This window comes from Coregonus clupeaformis, chromosome 27 (genome assembly GCF_020615455.1).
Source record: "Coregonus clupeaformis isolate EN_2021a chromosome 27, ASM2061545v1, whole genome shotgun sequence".
NCBI lineage: Eukaryota > Metazoa > Chordata > Actinopteri > Salmoniformes > Salmonidae > Coregonus > Coregonus clupeaformis.
In genome coordinates, this window is record NC_059218.1 from 42,940,296 (window position 1) to 42,964,334 (window position 24,039).

The window sequence follows — 24,039 nt, forward strand, 5'->3', positions numbered from 1 at the left end:
TGCACAACATTACCATGACGACGCTGCACGAGGAGCACGCTCGCACCATGAGGGGTAAGACACACACTTTTGTTTTACTATCCTTGTTTGGACCAAACAATTGATTCTCATTCAAAATCCTATTTTTCCTAACCCTTAACCTAACCCTAACTCCTATACCTAACCCCAAACCCTAATTCTAACCCTAATTCTAATCCTAAACCTAACACCTAAGCCTAAATAAGCCTTTTTCCTTGTGGGGACCCCACTTGTCCGAATTCTCCCAACAAGGAAAGTTAAACCTAAAACATTCAATGACTTCTTTCTTATCCTCTCGTGTCTCTCTCTCTCTCTCTCTCTGTCTCTCTGTCTCTCTCTCTGTCTCTCTCTCTCTCTCTCTCTCTCTCTCTCTCTCTCTCTCTGTCTCTCTGTCTCTCTCTCTGTCTCTCCCTCTCTCTCTCTCTCTCTCTCTCTCTCTCTCTCTCTCTCTCTCTCTCTCTCTCTCTCTCTCTCTCTCTCTCTCTCTCTCTCTCTCTCTCTCTCTCTCTCTCTCTAGACCTAAGGAAGGCTCATGAGCAGCAAAAGGTGACTCTGGAAGAAGACTTTGAGAAGCTCAGACTCTCTCTGCAGGTATAGTAAACACACATGTCAAGTTGCTAACAGGACAGTCAAACTTGAAGTCGCCATAGTTTTGACGATCAGCATGCTAGCTTCGTGAGTAGTTTTTTTTGGGAGTTGAAGATTGAATCCCGGGTCGGCTGTAACAGTTGATAAGATGAATAGATAAGCACAGATTCATTCAAATGGATCAGTAAATATATAATGTGATTCTGATTAATGGAATCAAAAGGATCACTAAATATATAATGTGATTCTGATTAATGGAATCAAATGGATCACTAAATATATAATGTGATTCTGATTAATAGAATCAAATGGATCACTAAATATACAATGTGCCTTTCCACAGAGGGTTCTACATGGAACCGAAAAGGGTTCTATCTGGAACCAAAAGGGGTTCTCAAATGGGGACAGCCAAATAACCCTTTTGGAACACTTTTTTCTAAAATTGTATTGACATGTTTACAGGTGTGTTTGGACAGTGAGGTATATTAATATTTACTGTTTGTGTAGGATCAGGTGGATACCCTGTTGTTCCAGAAGAGTGGTCTGAGGGACAAGGCCAAGCGCTTCGAAGAGGCACTGAGGAGGAGCACTGACGAACAGATAGGGGTACTAAAAACGCATTATGAATAACCTCACCTGAAACTGAACACTCCCCTAGCTTATGTTCAGACTTCAGCCCTGCGGGATAACACAGTGTGTGTTCGTGTGTGTGTGTGTGTGTGTGTGTGTGTGTGTGTGTGTACAGGATGCCCTAGCCCCGTACCAGCACATTGAGGAGGATCTGAAGAGCTTGAAGGATGTTGTGGAGATGAAGAACAACCAGATACACCAACAGGAGAAGAAGATCTCTGACCTGGAGAGAGTGGTAGGCTCAACATGCTGTCACACACACACACACACACACACACACACACACACACACACACACACACACACACACACACACACACACACACTGTAACAGACAGTACAGTACACAGACAGTACAGTACAGTACACAGACAGTACACAGACAGTACAGTACACAGACAGTACAGTACACAGACAGTACAGTACACAGACAGTACAGTACAGTACACAGACAGTACAGTACACAGACAGTACAGTACACAGACAGGGGAACGGCACCTTCAGGCTCTGATCAGTCCCTACACCCAAACGAGGGCATTGCATTCATCCACCTCTGGCCTGCTGGCTCCCCTTCCTCTGCGGAAGCATAGTTCCCGCTCAGCCCAGTCAAAACTGTTCGCTGCTCTGGCACCCCAATGGTGGAACAAGCTCCCTCACGACGCCAGGACAGCGGAGTCACTCACCACCTTCCGGAGACATTTGAAACCCCACCTCTTTAAGGAACACCTGGGATAGGATAAAGTAATCCTTCTACCCCCCCCTTACCCCAACCCACCCCCCCCAAACATTTTTTTTTAAAGTGGTTATCCCACTGGCTATAAGGTGAATGCACCTATTTGTAAGTCGCTCTGGATAAGAGCGTCTGCTAAATGACGTAAATGTAAATGTAAATGTACAGTACAGACACAGACAGTACAGTACAGTACACAGACAGAACATTGCATAGACAGTATACAGTACATTACATAGACTCTGTGTTTTTTGAGCAGGCCCAGACGACAGTAGAGGACAGTAGAGTTGAAGTTGTCTCTCTGTTTTTTGAGCAGGCCCAGAAGAACGTAGAGTACAGTAGAGTTGACGTTGTCTCTCTGTGTTTTTTGAGCAGGCCCAGAAGAACGTTTTGTTAGAGGAACGGATGCAGATGCTACAGCAACAGAATGAAGACCTGATGGCTCGTATAGACAATAACCTAGCCCTGTCCAGGTAACACCCCCCACCTGCTCCTAGAGACCTGATGGCTCGTATAGACAATAACCTAGCCCTGTCCAGGTAACACCCCCCCCACCTGCTCCTAGAAATCTGTAAAACAATAACAAATAATAATACAATTTGCGCATACCTTTTCTTATTTCCCCGGGAATCAGGAGGGGAAAGTTCCCAGAATTGCAACCCTAGATTTCACTGATATCTGTGTTATCATTGACAGTTCTTCCTTACAGTGACTGTGAGATGTGGCTGTAAGTCGCTCTGAATGAGAGCGGCTGCTAAATGACTCCAATGTAAATATGTGACCGACCGGCTCGATTCGGTCTTATGTAGCAACATTTGAAATTGTGTTTTTTTACACATTGGATAAAAGTAGAGACTCAGAGCTAGAAAATGTTACATCATACACTGCAGTTGAGGAACAAGGGGGAAGTAATTCTGCTTTGAAAAGCTGATAAACTTGTAAACCCCACTTTTGAGAAAATGGCCCTTGAATGTTTTGGTACCTACTGGAGAGCTCTTCTTTTGTCTACACCCATTCAGCGTCGTTCACACCCTCTTAAGCTTTAGCCCCACCCATCTCTTTAAGGATTCCCATGTGAGGCCATGTGCTAAACAGAGTGAGTAGTTTTAGTAAACAACCAAAGATCTCAAGACTAAAGGCTGGTTTATTATGTCTATCGACATGTCTGTATACAGTTGTCGCAGTGACATCATGAAAATTCTATTGTCGTCCGACATCAAACTTGTCGTTGCCGTTATGAAAAAGTATAAACACAAAAACTACAGGCTGCATGACATCAGCAACCTGGTGGTCCAAAATAGCATAACTGGTGTATTTCAACACCAATAAACCCATCTGTTTAAAAATGAATTTAGTATATGTGACTCGTTTCAGGAAACTAGGCATATGTCGCACGTCCCTACTTCACAGGAGAAGCATTTGAACGTAAACTTGTATTTTTTTGGCAGAAATGCTTTCTGGAACATGTGAAGTTTCATGTGCCTTAATAACAAACTTGTATACCATCCATAAATATGAATAAAATTGTTAAAATACGAGCCTAGTTGGTTTAGCCATGGAAAAAGACAGGAACCTTCCCACTAGCCATGATTGGCTGCGATAATGTATGGGCAGGACATGCCGGGAGATGAGTTTGGATTGGTCTGCCATTTTTTTTATTTTTTTATTTAACCTTTATTTAACCAGGTAAGCCAGTTGAGAACAAGTTCTCATTTACAACTGCGACCTGGCCAAGATAAAGCAAAGCAGTGCGATAAAAACAACAACAACACAGAGTTACATATGGGGTAAACAAAACGTACAGTCAAAAATACAACAGAAAATATATATACAGTGTGTGCAAATGTAGTAAGTTATGGAGGTAAGGCAATAAATAGGCTATAGTGCAAAATAATTACAATTTAGTATTAACACTGGAGTGATAGAAGTGCAGAAGATGATGTGCAAATAGAGATACCGGGGTGCAAATGAGCAAAATAAATAACAATATGGGGATGAGGTAGTTGGGTGGGCTAATTACAGATGGGCTGTGTATAGGTGCAGTGATCGGTAAACTGCTCTGACAACTGATGCTTAAAGTTAGTGAGGGAGATAAGAGTCTCCAGCTTCAGAGATTTTAGCAGTTCGTTCCAGTCATTAGCAGCAGAGAACTGGAAGGAATGGCGGCCAAAGGAAACTTTTGGCTTTGGGGATGACCAGTGAGATATACCTGCTGGAGCGCATACTACGGGTGGGTGTTGCTATGGTGACCAATGAGCTAAGATAAGGCGGGGATTTGCCTAGCAGTGATTTATAGATGGCCTGGAGCCAGTGGGTTTGGCGACGAATATGTAGTGAGGGCCAGCCAACGAGAGCGTACAGGTCACAGTGGTGGGTAGTATATGGGGCTTTGGAGACAAAACGGATGGCACTGTGATAGACTACATCCAATTTGCTAAGTAGAGTGTTTGAGGCTATTTTGTAAATGACATCGCCGAAGTCAAGGATCGGTAGGATAGTCCATTTTACGAGGGCATGTTTGGCAGCATGAGTGAAGGAGGCTTTGTTGCGAAATAGGAAGCCGATTCTAGATTTAACTTTTGATTGGAGATGCTTAATGTGAGTCTGGAAGGAGAGTTTACGGTCTAACCAGACACCTAGGTATTTGTAGTTGTCCACATATTCTAAGTCAGACCCGCCGAGAGTAGTGATTCTAATTGGGCGGGCGGGTGCAAGCAGCGTTCGATTGAAGAGCATGGATTTAGTTTTACTAGCGTTTAAGAGCAGTTGGAGGATAAGGAAGTAGTGTTGTATGGCATTGAAGCTCGTTTGGAGGTTTGTTAACACAGTGTCCAATGAAGGGCCAGATGTATACAAAATGGTGTCGTCCGCGTAGAGGTGGATCTGAAAGTCACCAGCAGCAAGAGCGACATCATTGATATACACAGAGAATAGAGTCGGCCCAAGAATTGAACCCTGTGGCACCCCCATAGAGATTGCCAGAGGTCCAGACAACAGGCCCTCCGATTTGACACATCTGAGAAGTAGTTGGTGAACCAGGCGAGGCAGTCATTTAAGAAACCAAGGCTATTTAGTCTGCCAATAAGAATGCAGTGATTGACAGAGTAGAAAGCCTTGGCCAGGTCGATAAAGACAGCTGCACAGTACTGTCTTTTATCGATCGCGGTTATAATATCGTTTAGGACCTTGAGCGTGGCTGAGGTGCACCCATGACCAGCTCGGAAACCAGATTGCATAGCGGAGAAGGTACGGTGGGATTCGAAATGGTCGGTGATCTGTTTGTTAACTTGGCTTTCAAATACTTTTGAAAGGCAGGGCAGGATGGATATAGGTCTGTAAATGTTTGGATCTACTGTCACCCCCTTTGAAGAGGGGGATGACCGCAGCAGCTTTCCAATCTCTGGTGATCTCAGATGATACGAAAGAGAGGTTGAACAGGCTAGTAATAGGGGTTGCTACAATTTCGGCGGCTAATTTTAGAAAGAAATGGTCCAGATTGTCTAGCCCAGCTGATTTGTAGGGGTCCAGATTTTGCAGCTCTTTCAGAACATCAGTTTATCTGAATTTGGGTGAAGGAGAAGCAGGGGGGGCATGGGCAAGTTGCAGTGGAGGGTGCAGAGCTGGTGGCCGGGGTAGGGGTAGCCAGGTGGAAAGCATGGCCAGCCGTAGCAAAATTCTTATTGAAGTTCTCGATTATCGTAGATTTATCGGTGGTGACCATGTTTCCTAGCCTCAGTGCAGAGGGCAGCTGGGAGGAGGTGCTCTTATTCTCCATGGACTTTACAGTGTCCCAAATCTTTTTGGAGTTAGTGCTACAGGATGCACATTTCTGTTTGAAAAAGCTAGACTTTGCTTTCCTAACTGATTGTGTATATTGGTTCCTGACTTCCCTGAAAAGTTGCAAAAAGCGGGGTGAACCATGGGCTATATCTGTCCATAGTTCTGAATTTTTTGAATGGGGCATGTTTATTTAAGATGGCGAGGAAAGCACTTTTAAAGAACAACCAGGCATCCTCTACTGATGGAATGAGGTCAATATCCATCCAGGATACCTGGGCCAGGTCAATTAGAAAGGCCTGCTCGCTGAAGTGTTTTAGGGAGCATTTGACAGTGATGAGGGGTGGTCGTTTGACCACGGACCCATTACGGACGCAGGCAATGAGGCAGTGGTCGCTGAGATCCTGGTTGAAGACAGCGGAGGTGTATTTAGAGGGTAAATTAGTCAGGATGATATCTATGAGGGTGCCCATGTTTACGGATTTAGGGTTGTACCTGGTAGGTTCCTTGACAATTTGTGTGAGATTGAGGGCATCTAGTTTAGATTGTAGGACGGCCGGGGTGTTAAGCATATCCCAGTTTAGATCACCAAGCAATACGAACTCTGAGGATAGTTGGGGGGCAATCAATTCACATATGGTGTCCAGGGCACAGCTCGGGGCTGAGGGGGGTCTGTAGCAAGCGGCAACAGTGATAGACTTATTTCTGGAAAGGTGGTTTTTTAGAAGTAGAAGCTCAAACTGTTTGGGCACAGACCTGGATAGTATGATAGAGCTCTGCAGACTATCTCTACAGTAGATTGCAACTCCGCCCCCTTTGGCAGTTCTATCTAGACGGAAGATTTTGTAGTTGGGGATGGACATTTCAGAGTTGTTGGTGCCCTTCCTAAGCCAGGATTCAGACACTGCTAGAAGATCAGGGTTGGTGGAGTGTGCTAACGCAGTGAGTAACTCAAACTTAGGGAGGAGGCTTCTGATGTTAACATGCAAGAAACCAACGCTTTTACGGTTACAGAAGTCAACAAATGATAGCGCCTGGGGAGTTGGAGTGATACTAGGGGCTACAGGGCCTGGGTTAACCTCTACATCACCAGAGGAACAGAGGAGGAGTAGAATAAGGATATGGCTAAAGGCTTTAAGAACTGGTCTTCTAGTGTGTTGGGTACAGAGAATAAAAGGGGGCAGATTTCCGGGCGTTGTAGAACAGATTCAGGGCATTATGTACAGACAAGGATATGGAAGGATATGAGTACAGTGGAGGTAAACCTAAGCGTTGGGTGACGATGAAAGGGATAGCATCACTGGAGGCACCGATTGAGCCGGTCTCCGCATGTATGGGGGGTGGGACAAAGGAGCTATCTGAGGCAGGTTGAGCGGGACTGGGGGCTCTACAGTAAAATGTTATAATAAGAACTAACCGAAAAAGCAATAGGCTAGGCATATTGACATGGGAGAGGGGCATAAAGCAATCACAGGTGTTATTCGAGAGAGCTAAGACAACAACTGGTAATGGCAACGAAAGTTTGGGCTGAGGCTAAACAGATAAACAGGATGGGGTACCGTGTAAAGGAACAGTCCAGCAGGCATCAGCTGTGTAGCTGAGTGATCATAAGGTCCAGTGAACAGCAATAGGTGAGTCCAGGAGCAGTTCAATGGCTGCTACGGCACAGGCGAGCAGGAGGCACGGCTGTTGATTGCGTGTGCTAGCGGGCCGGGGCTAGCAGATGGATCTTCGTGGTCGTCACAACGGGAAGCTTGTTGAAACCACATCTGACGATTACGTCGGCAGACCAGTCGTGATGGATCAGCGGGGCTCCGTGTCGACACTAGGAGGTCCCGTCCGGTTGACAGAGAGGTAGATAGCCGGGAGATGGGCCTGGCTCGAGGCTAGCTCAAGGCTACCTGGTGCTTGCTTCGGGACAGTGGTGATTAGCCAACAACAACATCCATTCGGTTGCAGCTAGCTAGTTGCGATGATCCGGTGTTAAGGTCCAGTGATTCAGTGATTCCGTCAGAAAATCCGATATGTTCTGGGTCGATAGCGCGCTGTGCAGAATGTGCAGAATGGCCACGGACAATGGTGAAAACCGCTAACGGTGGCTAATATTAAGTAGCTAGTTAGCTGGCTAGCTGGCTAGTTTCAGCCGGAGGTTCTAGATAAAAAGGTATAAGAAATAATAGAATCCGTTCCACATTGGGTGAGGCGGGTTGCAGGAAAGTATATTTAGTTGAAGGATGAAAAGTGAGATTTATATAATATATACGAAAAAAACAAAAAAAACTGGCTATTTACATGAGCACACTACAGAATACACGACCGCACTGCTACGCCATCTTGCAATCGGAGGAGAAGGGCCTTGGTCAGGGAGGTGACCAAGAACCCGATGGTCACTCTGACAGAGCTCCAGAGTTCCTCTGTGGAGATGGGAGAACCTTCCAGAAGGACAACCATCTCTGCAGCAATCCACCAAAAGGGCCTTTAAGCATGTATACGGGTAAGAGTCTAGCAAAATTTTCCAGATGTACGTTTCTAATTTAGTCAGAAAGTCATTTTTATTGCAAGTTAAAGCATACTGTTAGTTAGCTAACAAAATGTTAGCTTGCTGGCTCGCTAGCTAATGTTACGTGTATGATCTGTGTAGTAATATTATTCGATTCAGAAACCCCTTTGCACTAGTTATAGCCTAATGTTAGCTAGTTAACATTGAACCTAGTTTGTTGCTACCTGCAGATTCATACTACAGCTATGACAATGTTTTGTATTGGTAGTAGTATGAGTTGGGGTTATGCCGGTTCATTGTTTAGCTAGCTAGCTACCTATCTAACTACATGTCTAAACAATAGACTCCACTTCGGCCGGATTATTACATGACCCATCAAATAAGCAGGTGTGTCTGCGGGTGATTACGGCCATCGATTGTATTTCATTAACATGTGTACATATCTAGACAATAGTGACCCATCCACTTCGCTAGATGTGGCTAGGGGGTGGTTATAGTATTTCCTTCACATGACCCATCAATTTAGACAAGTGTGTCGGGTAAGCTTCATCTAATAATGATAAAATATTTATACAATATTTTTATCTGGACACGTTCTGTTTTTGATATTGCTACTACGTTATATCCTAATTTGACTTCGGTGCAGGTCATGCAGGCTGTTCTTCGCATTACCGTCTCTGGTAAACACACACTATATCAAATAAAATCAAAGTTTATTTGTCACATGCACAGGATACTATTTTGTTTAGACATGTAGATAGCTAGCTAGCTTGCTTAACAATGAACCATAATCCCAACTCATAACATTACTACCATGCATGAATCTGCAGGTAACAAAATGTAACCAACTAGCTAGGTTCGCTTTCTGAGATACTAATAATATTACTACACAGATCATACATGTAATGTTAGCTAGCGAGCCAGCCAGCTAACGTTAGCTAGCTAGCTAACAGTACGATTTAACTTGCAATGAAAACGACTTTCTGACTAAATTACAAACATATAATATCTGAAAATGTAGCTAGCTAGACTCTCTTACCCGTATACATGGATGGACGCTTCTCCCTCTCTGTCACGGATGCTATGGTTGCCCTTAGTTTGAAGATGTAATCCGGAGACAGAATTTTCTCCATATCCTTAGCTATCATACTCTGCTTCCACCGGGCATTCCACTGATTTCAAAACTCTGTCAACTTCTTTGTTGCAGTTCTTTGTGATATCTTTCAAAAAAGCCGCGTTAGAAAGGATTACCTACACATACTGAGCAGCTCATGTTATAGACAGAAGCGTGCTACATGGCAGACCAATCCCAACTCATCTCTCGGCATGTCCAGCCCATCCATTATCTCAGCCGATCATGGCTAGTGGGAAGGTTGCTGTCTTTTTCCGTGGCTAAACCAACTAGGCTCGTAATTTAACAATTTTATTTGTATTAACAGGTGGCATACAAGTGTGTTATTAAGGCACATGAAAGTTCACGTTCCAGAACGCATTTTGATAAAAAAAAATACAAGTTTACGTTCAAATGCCTCTCCTGTGAGGTAGTGATGTGTGAAATACGCCTAGTTTTCCTGAAAACTGCCCCAGGTAACCCTGTCTCACTTCCCCATCCAGGCAACTCTCAGAGGAGAACGCTAACCTGCAGGAGAACGTAGAGAAGGAGAGCAGTGAGAAGAAACGACTGAGCCGCAACAACGAGGAGCTCCTCTGGCGTCTACAGACCTCCCCTCTCTGCTCCCCCTGCTCCTCTCCCATCCACCGCTCCTTCTCCACCTCCCCCACTCCCTCTTCCTGCCTCTTCTCCTCCTCTCCCGGGTTGGGAGGAGGGACGGGGTTTGACGCCCCCTCTCACTACTGTGGAGGATACCTGCCCTCCACACCTACACACGGCTACTCCCCTAGTCACAGAGAGAATCAGAATCAGTCTCCAGGGCCGGCCACGCCCACTCACAGAGGATTCTCCAATCAGAATCAGTCTCCAGGACCGGCCACGCCCACTCACAGAGGATTCTCCAATCAGAATCAGTCTCCAGGACCAGCGACGCCTACTCACCGAGTGTCACCCAATCACCGTCACTCGCCTGCTCGGCTCAACCCCCTCACGAGATGAGCTCACCTTTCTCTCTCCTCTCTTTTCTCTTTCTGTGTTTCTTCCTCTTTCCATGTCTTTTCTGTTCATCTCTTGTGGACAGACTACATAAACATAAATGGTAGGGTAGATCTGATACAACGGGATGCGTGAGGTAATGAGCATCATTAGTTCTGGTGCTTTGGACAAATCACCATTTTGCAGGTTTTAGCATCTTTTGAATTTCAGAAGAGGGAGAGGACATTTTGTCCGGAACTTTCATAAAGAGGGTGGAGCTCTTTGTTCCAGTTCCGATTCTTGTTCTATCTCTTCTCTTAACACATATGGACCCAGAACTTAATCGAACATCTGACCACTTACGCAATACTTTAGTTCTGGGTTGACCGAGATGTACTTTTCTGATATAATTTTGCACAAGATTTTAGTGCTAGATAAGATGGGTGTTCTCTCCAGTTACTATGGCTGTAAGAGACAGAACTCCACTAGCATCACTAATATACTCTACCAATGCCTTTCTGCTAGCCACTCGATGGCTAACTCCACTAGCATCTCTGTAGCCATTGACCCAGGCTAGCTGACTTAGCCTCTCGATGGCTAACTCAACTAGCATCTCTGTACCCATAGACTCCGACTAGCTGACCTAGCCTCTCGATGGCTAACTCCACTAGCATCTCTGTACCCATAGACTCATACTAGCTGACCTAGCCTCTCGATGGCTAACTCCTAGACTCAGACTAGCTGACTTAGCCTCTCTGCTCTACCCTGTAGTCTCCATTCACCACCAACAAACTGAAGAACACTGGAGACCTCTCTCTTTAAGGAACTCTCTCTCTCTCTTTAAGGATCTCTCTCTCTCTCTTTAAGGATCTCTCTCTCTCTTTAAGGATCTCTCTCTCTCTCTCTCTGTCCTCACCTGGATGTGTAGCTGACTGGCTAGCTAGCAGGATGTAGAATGTTAGAATGTAGTGCATTCAACCACGGACTGCATTGAACGACTGTAGTGTATTCAAACACCAACCACGGGCAGTGCTGAAATGTAGATTGTACCGTGCTCCACAGCAACAGACTCCACTTCAATGTATTGTAAATAGAAATAGACAGACAGGCTGACAATAGATGTTGTTACAATGAAGACTGTAAATACAAATAGAAACAGACAGATGGACGGACGGACAGACAGACGGACTGAGAGTACCACCAGATGGGAACAGTGGTAGTCTCTGCTCAGTTATTCGGGGTCCAAAACCACCACCCCACCATGCAGGAACGGACTGGGACCAGAAACCGGCCCGGGCATTTCTAACACACACCGGTCCATGGCCAGTCCATCTCTGCTACCACAAATGTGTCTGTACCAGAGATAACTACCAACCAAATGGAACCAGGGTTAAAATAACCGTATTCTCTCAAGGAAGCACATTGTACTCCAGTACAACCTTTTACCAGCACATGATGTCCAACAGTCTTCAGATACCAGGATTTTACAGATGATTTTAATCCAACGTTTAAGGATGTTTTATAAACTCTTTCAGTTTTACCAGCAACAATAACACTAACAGAAGCGCTTCCAATCCAGACCGAATCCAAATCCACTCCAGTCTTCCGCTCTCTCTACATGGATATTACCTCTGGGTAGGGTAGGTTAAAATGTATCCCCTAACCTTTGATTCAGGGTAAGATATTGACTGTGTTCAAGTGTATCAAATGCATTTTGGACTGATTGATCTACAAATAATAATGGTCAGGCAGGTAGCCTAGCGGTTAGAATCCACAAGCCGACGTGGTGAAAAAAATCTGTCATACTGCCCTTGAGCAAGGCACTTAACCCTAACTGGTCCAGGGTCGCTGTCAATAATGGTTGATCCCCCTAGCCATGACCCCACTCTCGGAGGGTGTCTCAGGGAGAGTTGGGATATGCAAAAAAAAAAACATTTCCGATTCACACATGAAATAGGACATATATAAGTACCACGAATAGGGCCATTTGGGAACACTGGGACTGAAAAAATACCGACCACAGGAATTGTTGTTGTTGTTTGTTATTTTCTAAGTGATATTTGTAAACGTATTTATTGGACTTTTGTATACTTTACCTACTTTACCAAGCATGTCTTCCCGTCTTTACCTCTCGCTGTCTGGAGCCTGGGGGTCTACGGTTCTGCTAACATCCCAGGTTTTCCGGAAATCCTTGTTAAAAGTTTCCCAGAATCATAAGAGAATAAGCAGGAAATTCGGAATCATCCAACCAGGATTTCTGGAAAACCTAGGAATGTTGGGAAAGTTACAGTAATTTTGCAACCCTAAGTAGGGTAGTTGTGATGTTTATCAGACCTGGGTTTCAAATACTCAAAGATTCTCGATAAATAGATTGAAATACTTTATCTGTGCCTGTTTGAGCTTGCCTGGCTTAACTAACTGATAGAAAAGCCCCAAAACGGACCCCCGTCCCCCCCGTCCCCCCCCCCATCCATTTGGCACTCCAGGCAGAGTCAACGAAACACTGAAAGTATTTGAAACAATTTGTCTCGTATTTGGAACCAGGTTTGCTGCTTGTGCTCTGTACTAACAGAACAGGAGAAAACGTTTTTGAAACAGAGTGAAACAGGGAGATGCTAGCTGGGCTGTATTCATTCTGCCAAACAAAACATTTTAGTTTTGCAACTGAAACAAGAGTTTCTATTGGACAACATTCTGGTAGGTTCCGCTCCGTTTCGTTCTGTTGGACAAAACATTTTGCAACTAAAACATTTTGTTTGGCGGAATTAATACAGCCAATAACTCATTTCCAAATGTTGTTGCCTACTGAATGGTACACATATTTGTAACTAAAAAAATATATAAATACAACTCTGGTCTGACCAATAGGAGAAGAGTAGAATGTGATGCTTCTACCTTTGGACCAATAGGAGGTGACAGTGATATGGGATGTCATTTCTCCACCTGACCAATAGAGGGAGTTTGGGGGGGTGGTGGGGGGGGTATGTCAAAATTAGAGATTGTGTATTTCATTGTAATATATGGATTTGTTCAGAAGTGGTGAAACGTTCAGAACGCTGCAGATAAATACAGTTTCAAGACACAATGATTGTGTATTCTCCATAGACATAGAAGAATGTATTTTCTGCGTGATATGTTTATATCTGAACGTTCTGTAACGTTGACCCCGGTAACCACCCTATAACCTCTCTACATTTAACTAGAGAGAAACTGTTTATCTTGGGAGTAGTGTACCTAGACACAACTATACTAGAAAGACAGAGTAGGGAGTAGTGTAGATGTAACTAGAGAGAAACTCTCTAAAATGACTAGCTCTAACCAGGTTTCTGTGATTAGTCAAAACCACAGTTCTTATTGGGGCCGATTTTGACTTTAAAATGTACGCCTTTCCTACGCGCGCCATTTCTACCCGTTTCTCAGTAGTTGGTGTTCAGACTTACCATATGCAGGTGCGTAATGGCCTTCCCTTGCATGCTGAATACATTTAATTAAATCGCCGATAACCCTCCCACTTGCTGGCCAACAGATTTTCTGGCAGGGTTTTCAGTACATTTATCTAAAGCCATCCTTTTAAATTTGGTGTACCTTTAGTTAGAATTATGTCGGCAGACTCACTAGAATATATGGAGAGAAGGGGTTTAGAACATTACCAATCAACTAAAGAAAGCCATCTATACTGAACAAAAAATATAAACGCAACATGTAAAGTGTTGCCTTAGTTTCATGAGCTGAAATAAAAGATCCCCGAAATGTTCCATACGCACAAAAAGCTTATTTCTCTCAAATGTTGTGCACAAATTTCTTTACATCCCCGTTAGTGAGCATTTCCCCTTTGCCAAGATAATCCATCCACCTGACAGGTGTGGCATATCAAGAAGCTGATTAAACAGCATGATCATTACACAGGTGCACCTTGTGCTGGGGACAATAAAAGGCCATTCTCTAAAATGTGTAGTTTTGTCACGCAACACAATGCCACAGATGTCTCAAGTTTTGAGGGAGCGTGCAATTGGCATGCTGACAGCAGGAATGTCCACCTGAGCTGTTGCCAGATAATTTAATGTTCATTTCTCTACCATAAGCTGTCTCCAAAATCATTTTAGAGAATTTGGCAGTACATCCAACCAGCCTCACAACCGCAGACCACGTGTAACCACACCAGCCCAGGACCTCCACATTCGGCTTCTTCACCTGCAGGATTGTCTGAGACCAGCCACCCGGAAATCTGATGAAACTTTGGGTTTGCACAACCGAATAATTTCTGCACAATCTGTCAGAAACTGTCTCAGGGAAGCTCATCTGCATGCTCGTCATCCTCACCACGGTCTGACTGCAGTTCTGCGTCGTAACCGACTTTAGTGGGCAAATGCTCACCTTCGATGGCCACTGGCACGCTGGAGAAGTGTGCTCTTCATGGATGAATGCCAGTTTCAACTGTACCGGAACACAAGGCTTGTACCGGGCAGATTGCTGATGTCAAGGTTGTGAACGATTGCCCCATGGTGGGGGTGGGGTTATGGATCTGTACACAATTCCTGGAAGCTGAAAATGTCCCAGTTCTTCCATGGCCTGCATACTCACCAAACATGTCACTCATTGAGCGTGTTTGGGATGCGCTGGATCGATGTGTACGACAGCGTGTTCCAGTTTCTACTTCTAATATCCAGCAACTTGGCACAGCCATTGAAGAGGAGTGGGACAGCATTCCACAGGCCACAATCAACAGCCTTTTCGGCACCAATTGGTAGATTTAAAAATACTCTGATCTTGTATATTATTTTAAAAAGCACCATGGAGAAATCAGTCCGCCATTTCCCGGTTGCAAAAAATTCTAGTAGTTCGCTTAATTTCAGTTTGTGAGAAGAAGAAATAAAGTATAGACCGCTGTGAGATACATTTTCCATAACTTAAAAATATTGCATTTTCAGCTGAATAGTGTACATAGAATTATAATAGGGAGAACGATAGTAGCCTGTACCCTCGTCTACCGCCTGCACTAACCCATGGAACGGTGTGACGACACGGCCAAGTAGTGCGCCATGAGCCAGGTTCAAGCTGTTACGGCTTGGTCTGCGCTCCGCTCCATAACCATTTAATTAACCTACATGTCTTTTTTTTTTATTTATTTTTTACATTAAATATGATCAACTGTTAGTGATCTTCAGCAACAACCACACATCCGCGATGGCGTTTACAGAGGAACGAAGGTATATCATTAAAACATTGGAGATTGCCAAAAGGTTAAATTTCACACGCTCACATGTACGTTTCAAGTTAAAAGGCCATAGGCCTACAATTTAAATTTCGACATAATGAACAGTTCAGTAACATCACATCACTGTGTGGAAAGGTGACATGTTGATATGCTTCAGTTTGCTGCCATATGACTGGTTTCACATTTGTCTCCTGCGATCTTAACGTAAAACAGATCTAAAACAATTGTCATGTATATTTACAATCCCCTTATTCAAACGGATTACTCATTGACCTAGCTCTTATCAATAGCTCTTACCAATAGCTCTTATCAATAGCTCTTATCAATAGCTCTTATCAATAGCTCTTATCAATTTGTAAATTAGGCCCTACAGTGTATGGAGAATGGTGTTATTTCAATCCGGGGGGGAAAAAAGTAGACGTTGTTCCACTTGGAACCGACAGGTTGCTCGACTTTATTCATGGTTTCCTCGCACGTAAACGTGGCGGAATTATAAGGGAGTTAAATCAAAGTCAGAATACGGCGTCTCTGTAGACACACATCTGTCACACCTCAATTTATGCGATCTCCACCCCAAAACGAATAGCTGGCTAAAAACATGAGTTACCTCGTGCATAAATTCAAGGTCAGAATACGCATAGAGAGGAAGAGTGCATAACATTGGAATTAAGTTCCATTTACACACGCATAACTCGGGTCCGAATCTGGCTAATGGTAATGGTCAACACAACCTTTACCAGAGGAGAGGCTCCTCCAGTGACGAAGACATTGACAACATCATGTTTACAGTATGACTCATACAGGAAACCTGGTTATGGCTTAGAGAGAGAGAGAGAGAGAGAAACAAAGTGTTTACATGACAGTGTTTGGACAATTATTTAAAAAAAAAATGTGATGATGATGACTATGGTGATGATGGTGGTGATGATGAGGAGGATTATTATTATTATGTACAAGCAGTTCATAGTGTCACTGGGTGAATCATGAAATGTAAATTTTTTTGATTTGAGGTATATGACAACTCAACCACCACATACAGGTAGGTGCCTGTCCGTCTTTACTCTCTGACCCAGGTTACCACGGTTTCCACTGTAGCTACCCTTTGACACAGGATCAAGGCAATGTAACATGTGCCCCTTTACATTTACAATCTGTCTTTTGATACTTGCTAATACAGTAGAACAGTGATCACCGACAGACGATCAACTGGTCGATCTCTAAGCCATTCCTAGTCGATCACCAAACATTTCTGGAAAAAAAAGAACAACGGTAAAGCCTTGTGTTCCTTTTTTTTTTTTCGCGCTGTTGACAGTAGGTGCACTTGATTCAGCAGCCCCTGGCGCCGGGAAGGCAAAGTGTTCCCAGTTTGAACCATTTCATGTGTCTGAAGGTAGAACTCCGCCTACCCGGCAGGCCCAGACAGCAAATCAAGTGCACCTATAGGTCTACCGCTGGCCAGATCAGATAGCTCAGATCACCGTGTCTGCACAGTTTCCTCGCGTTAAATACTGTAAAAAGACAGGCAGCCTCACCGCTGCTCCCTCTCTCCCCTCAGACGGACCATCAGATGCAGGCCATCAGTCCAGTCAAAAAAAAATATATATAGTTATGCTCAGTCAGCTGTGCCTCACAAGTAATACAACAAATGATCTATTACCAGTGTGATCATATACCAACATTTATAAAATATAATCTCAAAATGCTCTGAGAAGAACAACATTGGCAGGGCAATTCAAGCGTAGCCAATATGTAGTGATAATGTATTGGCCCTATAGCTTACTGCACAAACCTCATGGCTACAGAATTTTTTTTTTAATAGGTTAATGTTGCATAGGCTTAAGTCATGTTTAGAATAACAATCTGAGCGGTGGAGCATTTTGACTCAGAAGGTGATCTTGACTCAGAAATGGTTGGTGACCACTGTAGTAGAGGAAGCCATGAACTAATCCCAGCCGGATCTAAGAATGTCTAGGATTCTTTCTGGAATTTAAATTGATAAAACGACATCACTGAAAGATGCTGAAGGATAACTATTTAATATGAATTATTTAAAACTGTTTAATACTCTTTCAATAGTCTTTTGGTGGAATGTTTTGATACTGTTGCCTCTTGTAATATCACATAGCTATGGACAGTCTATTTACCACTACTGATTACAAATTAACTGTGTAAAATACAACATAAAGAATGTCTCCGTAATCTGTATACATGTTTACATTTTCTTGGTAGCACTTAGATTCCGTCTCATTTTTTTATTTATTTTTATTTTTTTAAGTTGGGTTGAATCTTCAAAATCCAACACTCTTAATATGAACTTCTCAACAAAACCAGCCAGCTGTGAAAAATAACTAAAATGTAATGGTGCTCTGTTACAAATTGTATAACATAAACTAACCTACTATATAAGATAATAACCCACCATGATGATGTGGATCACACCATGTTTCCAGTGTTGTCCAGCCCTACTGAAGGTCCTCTGTCGATGTAACTCTCTGGGTCCTGTAAAGTCAACTACTCACCCATCAGTGTTATTATAAGTTAATACACTGCAGTAATAAGCAGTTTATACATGTTTAATAAGCAGTTTATACATGTTTAATGAGCAGTTTATACATGTTTAATGAGCAGTTTATACATGTTTAATAAGCAGTTTATACATGTTTAATGAGCAGTTTATACATGTTTAATGAGCAGTTTATACATGTTTAATAAGCAGTTTATACATGTTTAATAAGCAGTTTATACATGTTTAATGAGCAGTTTATACATGTTTAATAAGCAGTTTATACATGTTTAATGAGCAGTTTATACATGTTTAATAAGCAGTTTATACACGCTTAATAAGCAGTTTATACATGTTCATACACACATTATAATCTGGATACATATCTATAATAAATATCTATAATCAATATCCATAATCAATATCTATAATCAGGTACTGGTTCTGCACTGACTCTCCACTGTGTCCTGTGGACATGTCTTGAGGGGGCCCCAAACGGCACCCTATTCCCCCACATAGTGCACTACCTATGTGCCCTTGTCAAAAGTAGTGCACTAAATAGGGACTACGTAGTGTGCCGTAGTGGGATGCGGCCTCGGTCTCCCTGGCTGAACTACTGAATGTCTATGACAGATGGTCATAATGATAGTGATTGTTTCTATTTTCAGTAGGTTAACCTTGTAATGGGGTAACTCACCTGATATTAAACTAGGCACTACCTGACCATATACAACAGCACCAAGTCATCTCTGTCTCCCCCTGTTCAACATGTTATATAACAGCACCAAGTCATCTCTGTCTCCCCCTGTTCAACATGTTATATAACAGCACCAAGTCATCTCTGTCTCCCCCTGTTCAACATGTTATACAACAGCACCAAGTCATCTCTGTCTCCCCCTGTTCAACATGTTATACAACAGCACCACGTAATCTCTGTCTCCCCCTGTTCAACATGTTATACAACAGCACCAAGTCATCTCTGTCTCCCCCTGTTCAACATGTTATATAACAGCACCAAGTCCTCTCTGTCTCCCCCTGTTCAACATGTTATACAACAGCACCAAGTCATCTCTGTCTCCCCCTGTTCAACATGTTATATATCAGTATATAACAGGACCGGGTACATACAGGTCAGATTAGGACCGGGTACATACAGGTCAGATAACACTTAACACTTATTGGGGATGTCCATGTTGAGTTAATAAACCTGGAGTTAATCAAATAGGTCTGGCCAACCATTTATGACGTTTTGTTTTGAGGAAGAATAGGAGTCTTTTACCTGTTGTCTTTCCTCAAACTCTGATTGTACATTTGAGTGTAAATACATTTAATACATGAGTCCAACGGTGTCCTAGAACATACACAAGGTAGCACACACCCAAGGTAGCAGAAGCATGCTTTTGTCTTTGCTGTTCCTTCCTTCCTTTCTTCCATCCTTCCTTCCTTCCTTCCTTCCTTCCTTCCTTCCTTCCTTCCTTCCTTCCTTCCTTCCTTCCTTCCTTCCTTCCTTCCTTCCTTCCTTCCTTCCTTCCTTCCTTCCTTCCTCCCTCCCTCCCTCCCTCCCTCCCTCCCTCCCTCCCTCCCGTCCGTCCGTCCTTCCTTCCTTCCTTCCTTCCTTCCTTCCGTCCGTCCTTCCTTCCTTCCTTCCTTCCTTCCTTCCTCCCTCCCTCCCTTCCTTCCTTCCTTCCTTCCTTCCTTCCTTCCTTCCTTCCTTCCTTCCGCTCTCTCGTTCTCTTCTCTCTGTGTAATGGTCAACTGTAACTGTAGCATAGAAGCACTGGAAACCTAATACACATGTATGGAAACCTAATACACATGTATGTAAACCTAATACACATGTATGTAAACCTAATACACATGTATGTAAACCACGTCTTTATTTGCACTTTTCCCTGGGAGATGAAGCTATTAAACATTATTATAAAAGAAGACATGATGTTGTGGTCATTTCTAAAACAGTTTTCAAGTTTAACCTGAATTAAATTCTCAATAGCAACACATAAGAAACACACTATTTGTTTTCTTCCCAAAGAAAACTACATTTCAGACTTTTCGGCTGTGTAACATATTTTCATTCCTCCAAGTGAGCAATAGGCACACATTCTTTTTATAAAACATTTAATGTTACATTTTTTTGTTTGTTAAAAATGAAGATAGTGTTTCAGCCATAATCGTTTTACCTACAGTATATGGAGATATAGTACATTTAATGTATTATTGATGCCTTAGTCCTGAACTATTTCAAAAACTATTTCAGTAGAGATTAGAGATTCTCCATTGCCCATGGTTTTTAGTCCAGAACTACAGTGGGGGGAAAAAGTATTTAGTCAGCCACCAATTGTGCAAGTTCTCCCACTTAAAAAGATGAGAGAGGCCTGTAATTTTCATCATAGGTACACGTCAACTATGACAGACAAATTGAGAAAAGAAAATCCAGAAAATCACATTGTAGGATTTTTTATGATTTTATTTGCAAATTATGATGGTAAATAAGTATTTGGTCACCTACAAACAAGCAAGATTTCTGGCTCTCACAGACCTGTAACTTCTTCTTTAAGAGGCTCCTCTGTCCTCCACTCGTTACCTGTATTAATGGCACCTGTTTGAACTTGTTATCAGTATAAAAGACACCTGTCCACAACCTCAAACAGTCACACTCCAAACTCCACTATGGCCAAGACCAAAGAGATGTATCGTGAGATTTTGAGTGAAAACCTCCTTCCATCAGCAAGGGCATTGAAGATGAAACGTGGCTGGGTCTTTCAGCATGACAATGATCCCAAACACACCGCCCGGGCAACGAAGGAGTGGCTTCGTAAGAAGCATTTCAAGGTCCTGGAGTGGCCTAGCCAGTCTCCAGATCTCAACCCCATAGAAAATCTTTGGAGGGGAGTTGAAAGTCCGTGTTGCCCAGCGACAGCCCCAAAACATCACTGCTCTAGAGGAGATCTGCATGGAGGAATGGGCCAAAATACCAGCAACAGTGTGTGAAAACCTTGTGAAGACTTACAGAAAACGTTTGACCTGTGTCATTGCCAACAAAGGGTATATAACAAAGTATTGAGAAACTTTTGTTATTGACCAAATACTTATTTTCCACCATAATTTGCAAATAAATTAATAAAAAAATCCTACAATGTGATTTTCTGGATTTTTTTTCTCATTTTGTCTGTCATAGTTGACGTGTACCTATGATGAAAATTACAGGCCTCTCTCATCTTTTTTAAGTGGGAGAACTTGCACAATTGTTGGCTGACTAAATACTTTTTTTCCCCACTGTTTGCCACACACACACACACACACACACACACACACACACAACCAGTCAAAAGTTTGGACACACCTACTCATTCAAGGGTTTTTCTTTATTTTTACTATTTTCTATATTGTAGAATAATAGTGAATACATCAAAACTATGAAATAACACATATGGAATCATGTTGTAACCAAAAAAGTGTTAAACAAATCTAAATATATTTTATATTTGAGATTCTTCAAAGTAGCCACCCTTTGCCTTGATGACAGCTTTGCACACGCTTGGCATTCTCTCAACCAGCTTCATGAGGTAGTCACCTGGAATGCATTTCAATTAACAGGTGTGCCTTCTTAAAAGTTGATTTGTGCGTTTCTTAATGCGTTTGAGCTTAATCAGCGTCCAGGAAACTGGCCCTTGTTGTACCCTTTTCAGCCCTGCAGTCGGTAGTTTCGTTTTCTTAAAAACGCTCTGTGAGAAAAGGTGAGTTACGTGCTTTTGTTTTCTTGTGACTCTCCCCCCTGCAGGAAGAGTCATGAGGATGTTGATATATGACATAACAAGGATGTTTACTGTTGTAACAATGTATTGGCCAAATCAAAAAATTAATGTAGTCCTGCTTTGTGGCATTTATCACACTATAAGGCTCTATGTGATACTGATCACACTATAAGGCTCTATGTGATACTGATCACACTATAAGGCTCTATGTGATATTGATCACACTATAAGGCTCTATGTGATACTGATCACACTATAAGGCTCTATGTGATACTGATCACTCTATAAGGCTCTATGTGATACTGATCACACTATAAGGCTCTATGTGATACTGATCACACTATAAGGCTCTATGCTATACTGATCACCCTATAAGGCTCTATGTGATACTGATCACACTATAAGGCTCTATGTGATACTGATCACACTATAAGGCTCTATGTGATACTGATCACACTATAAGGCTCTATGTGATACTGATCACACTATAAGGCTCTATGTGATACTGATCACACTATAAGGCTCTATGTGATACTGATCACACTATAAGGCTCTATGTGATACTGATCACCCTATAAGGCTCTATGTGATACTGATCACACTATAAGGCTCTATGTGATACTGATCACACTATTAGGCTCTATGTGATACTGATCACACTATAAGGCTCTATGTGATACTGATCACACTATTAGGCTCTATGTGATACTGATCACACTATTAGGCTCTATGTGATACTGATCACACTATAAGGCTCTATGTGATACTGATCACACTATAAGGCTCTATGTGATACTGATCACACTATAAGGCTCTATGTGATACTGATCACACTATAAGGCTCTATGTGATACTGATCACACTATAAGGCTCTATGTGATACTGATCACCCTATAAGGCTCTATGTGATACTGATCACACTATAAGGCTCTATGTGATACTGATCACCCTATAAGGCTCTATGTGATACTGATCACACTATAAGGCTCTATGTGATACTGATCACACTATTAGGCTCTATGTGATACTGATCACACTATACATCTGTGTGCATATAGATATGGTTGTCCTTGTTCGATAGAGCCATTGGACGTCTTTCAGCGATGTTCCTATCGGCGGATTCATTGATAAATGTACAAGGTGACACATTTCTTTTCGGTCTCTGAAAGACTACAACTCGGTGTGGAGCGGTGCTTCATGCTCTGGCCCCCGTCCCTCCCCCAAGGCGGCCTTTTTTGAAAAGGAGGCGGACACTAACAACAATCCATTGGGCAAACCTGAAAGAACTGACCAGACGCAATGGCTTGAAGTGAGTCCTCTCATCAACACGAATTCGATTAGTTACATGGTGACATTCAACCCTACAGTGAGGGAAAAACCCAAAACACACGACCAAGGCAAAAAAAGGAGTGGCTCAAGAAGAAGCACATTAAGGTCCTGGAGTGGCCTAGCCAGTCTCCAGACCTTAATCCCATAGAACATATGTGGAGGGAGCTGAAGGTTCGAGTTGCCAAACGTCAGCCTCGAAACCTTAATGACTTGGAGAAGATCTGCAAAGAGGAATGGGACAAAATCCCTCCTGAGATGTGTGTAAACCTGGTGGCCAACTACAAGAAACGTCTGACCTCTGTGATTGCCAACAAGGGTTTTGCCACCAAGTACTAAGTCATGTTTTTGCAGAGGGGTCAAATATTTATTTCCCTCATTAAAATGCAAATCAATGTATAAAATTTTTGACATGCGTTTTTCTGGATTTTTTTGTTGTTATTCTGTCTCTCACTGTTCAAATAAACCTACCATTAAAATTATAGACTGATCATTTCTTTGTCAGTGGGCAAACGTACAAAATCAGCAGGGGATCAAACACTTTTTTCCCCCTCACTGTACATGTTTCAACCGAAATATAACGAAGAGGGTTGGAAACAAAGTGTCAGATTTATTTAATTTTAGAAGCTCAGCTACAGCCGATGCACCAAGAAGGCAGATGACAAATACAGTCCCTAGCTAAGTAAGTTATCTTTCCTGCTAGCAACTTAGCTAACTTTAGTTTATCTAATGAAACCCATATTGAGTATTGCTGGCTAACATACTACTGTGTTACAGTGGGGGGGAAATAAAAATTTTCTGTTTGCTAATTTAGCTTAGCTTAACTACTACCACCAGTACCGTTAGCCATATCTTTTGTATCTCGATTGTAAAACCTCTTCTCTTTTTAGTCATAGATATGGCTACCTACT

At 42.6% G+C, this 24,039-nt stretch overlaps 1 protein-coding gene across 2 annotated transcripts in view; it reads left to right on the forward strand.

Annotated features, from left to right (window-relative positions):
- mtus2a (microtubule associated tumor suppressor candidate 2a) overlaps positions 1–12,771 on the forward strand; it is a gene marked incomplete at its 5' end in the record, with an annotated part of 63,745 nt that extends 50,974 nt beyond the window's left edge. Inside the window, 6 exon segments of one of the 2 annotated variants that reach the window (XM_045208221.1) lie at positions 1–54; positions 536–609; positions 1,114–1,212; positions 1,352–1,471; positions 2,339–2,439; positions 9,858–12,771. The exon segment at positions 1–54 is cut by the window's left edge and continues 52 nt beyond it. In XM_045208221.1, the coding sequence (XP_045064156.1) occupies positions 1–54; positions 536–609; positions 1,114–1,212; positions 1,352–1,471; positions 2,339–2,439; positions 9,858–10,353 (944 nt within the window). 2 annotated transcript variants of the gene reach the window in all.
- Positions 12,772–24,039: the final 11,268 nt, after the last annotated feature.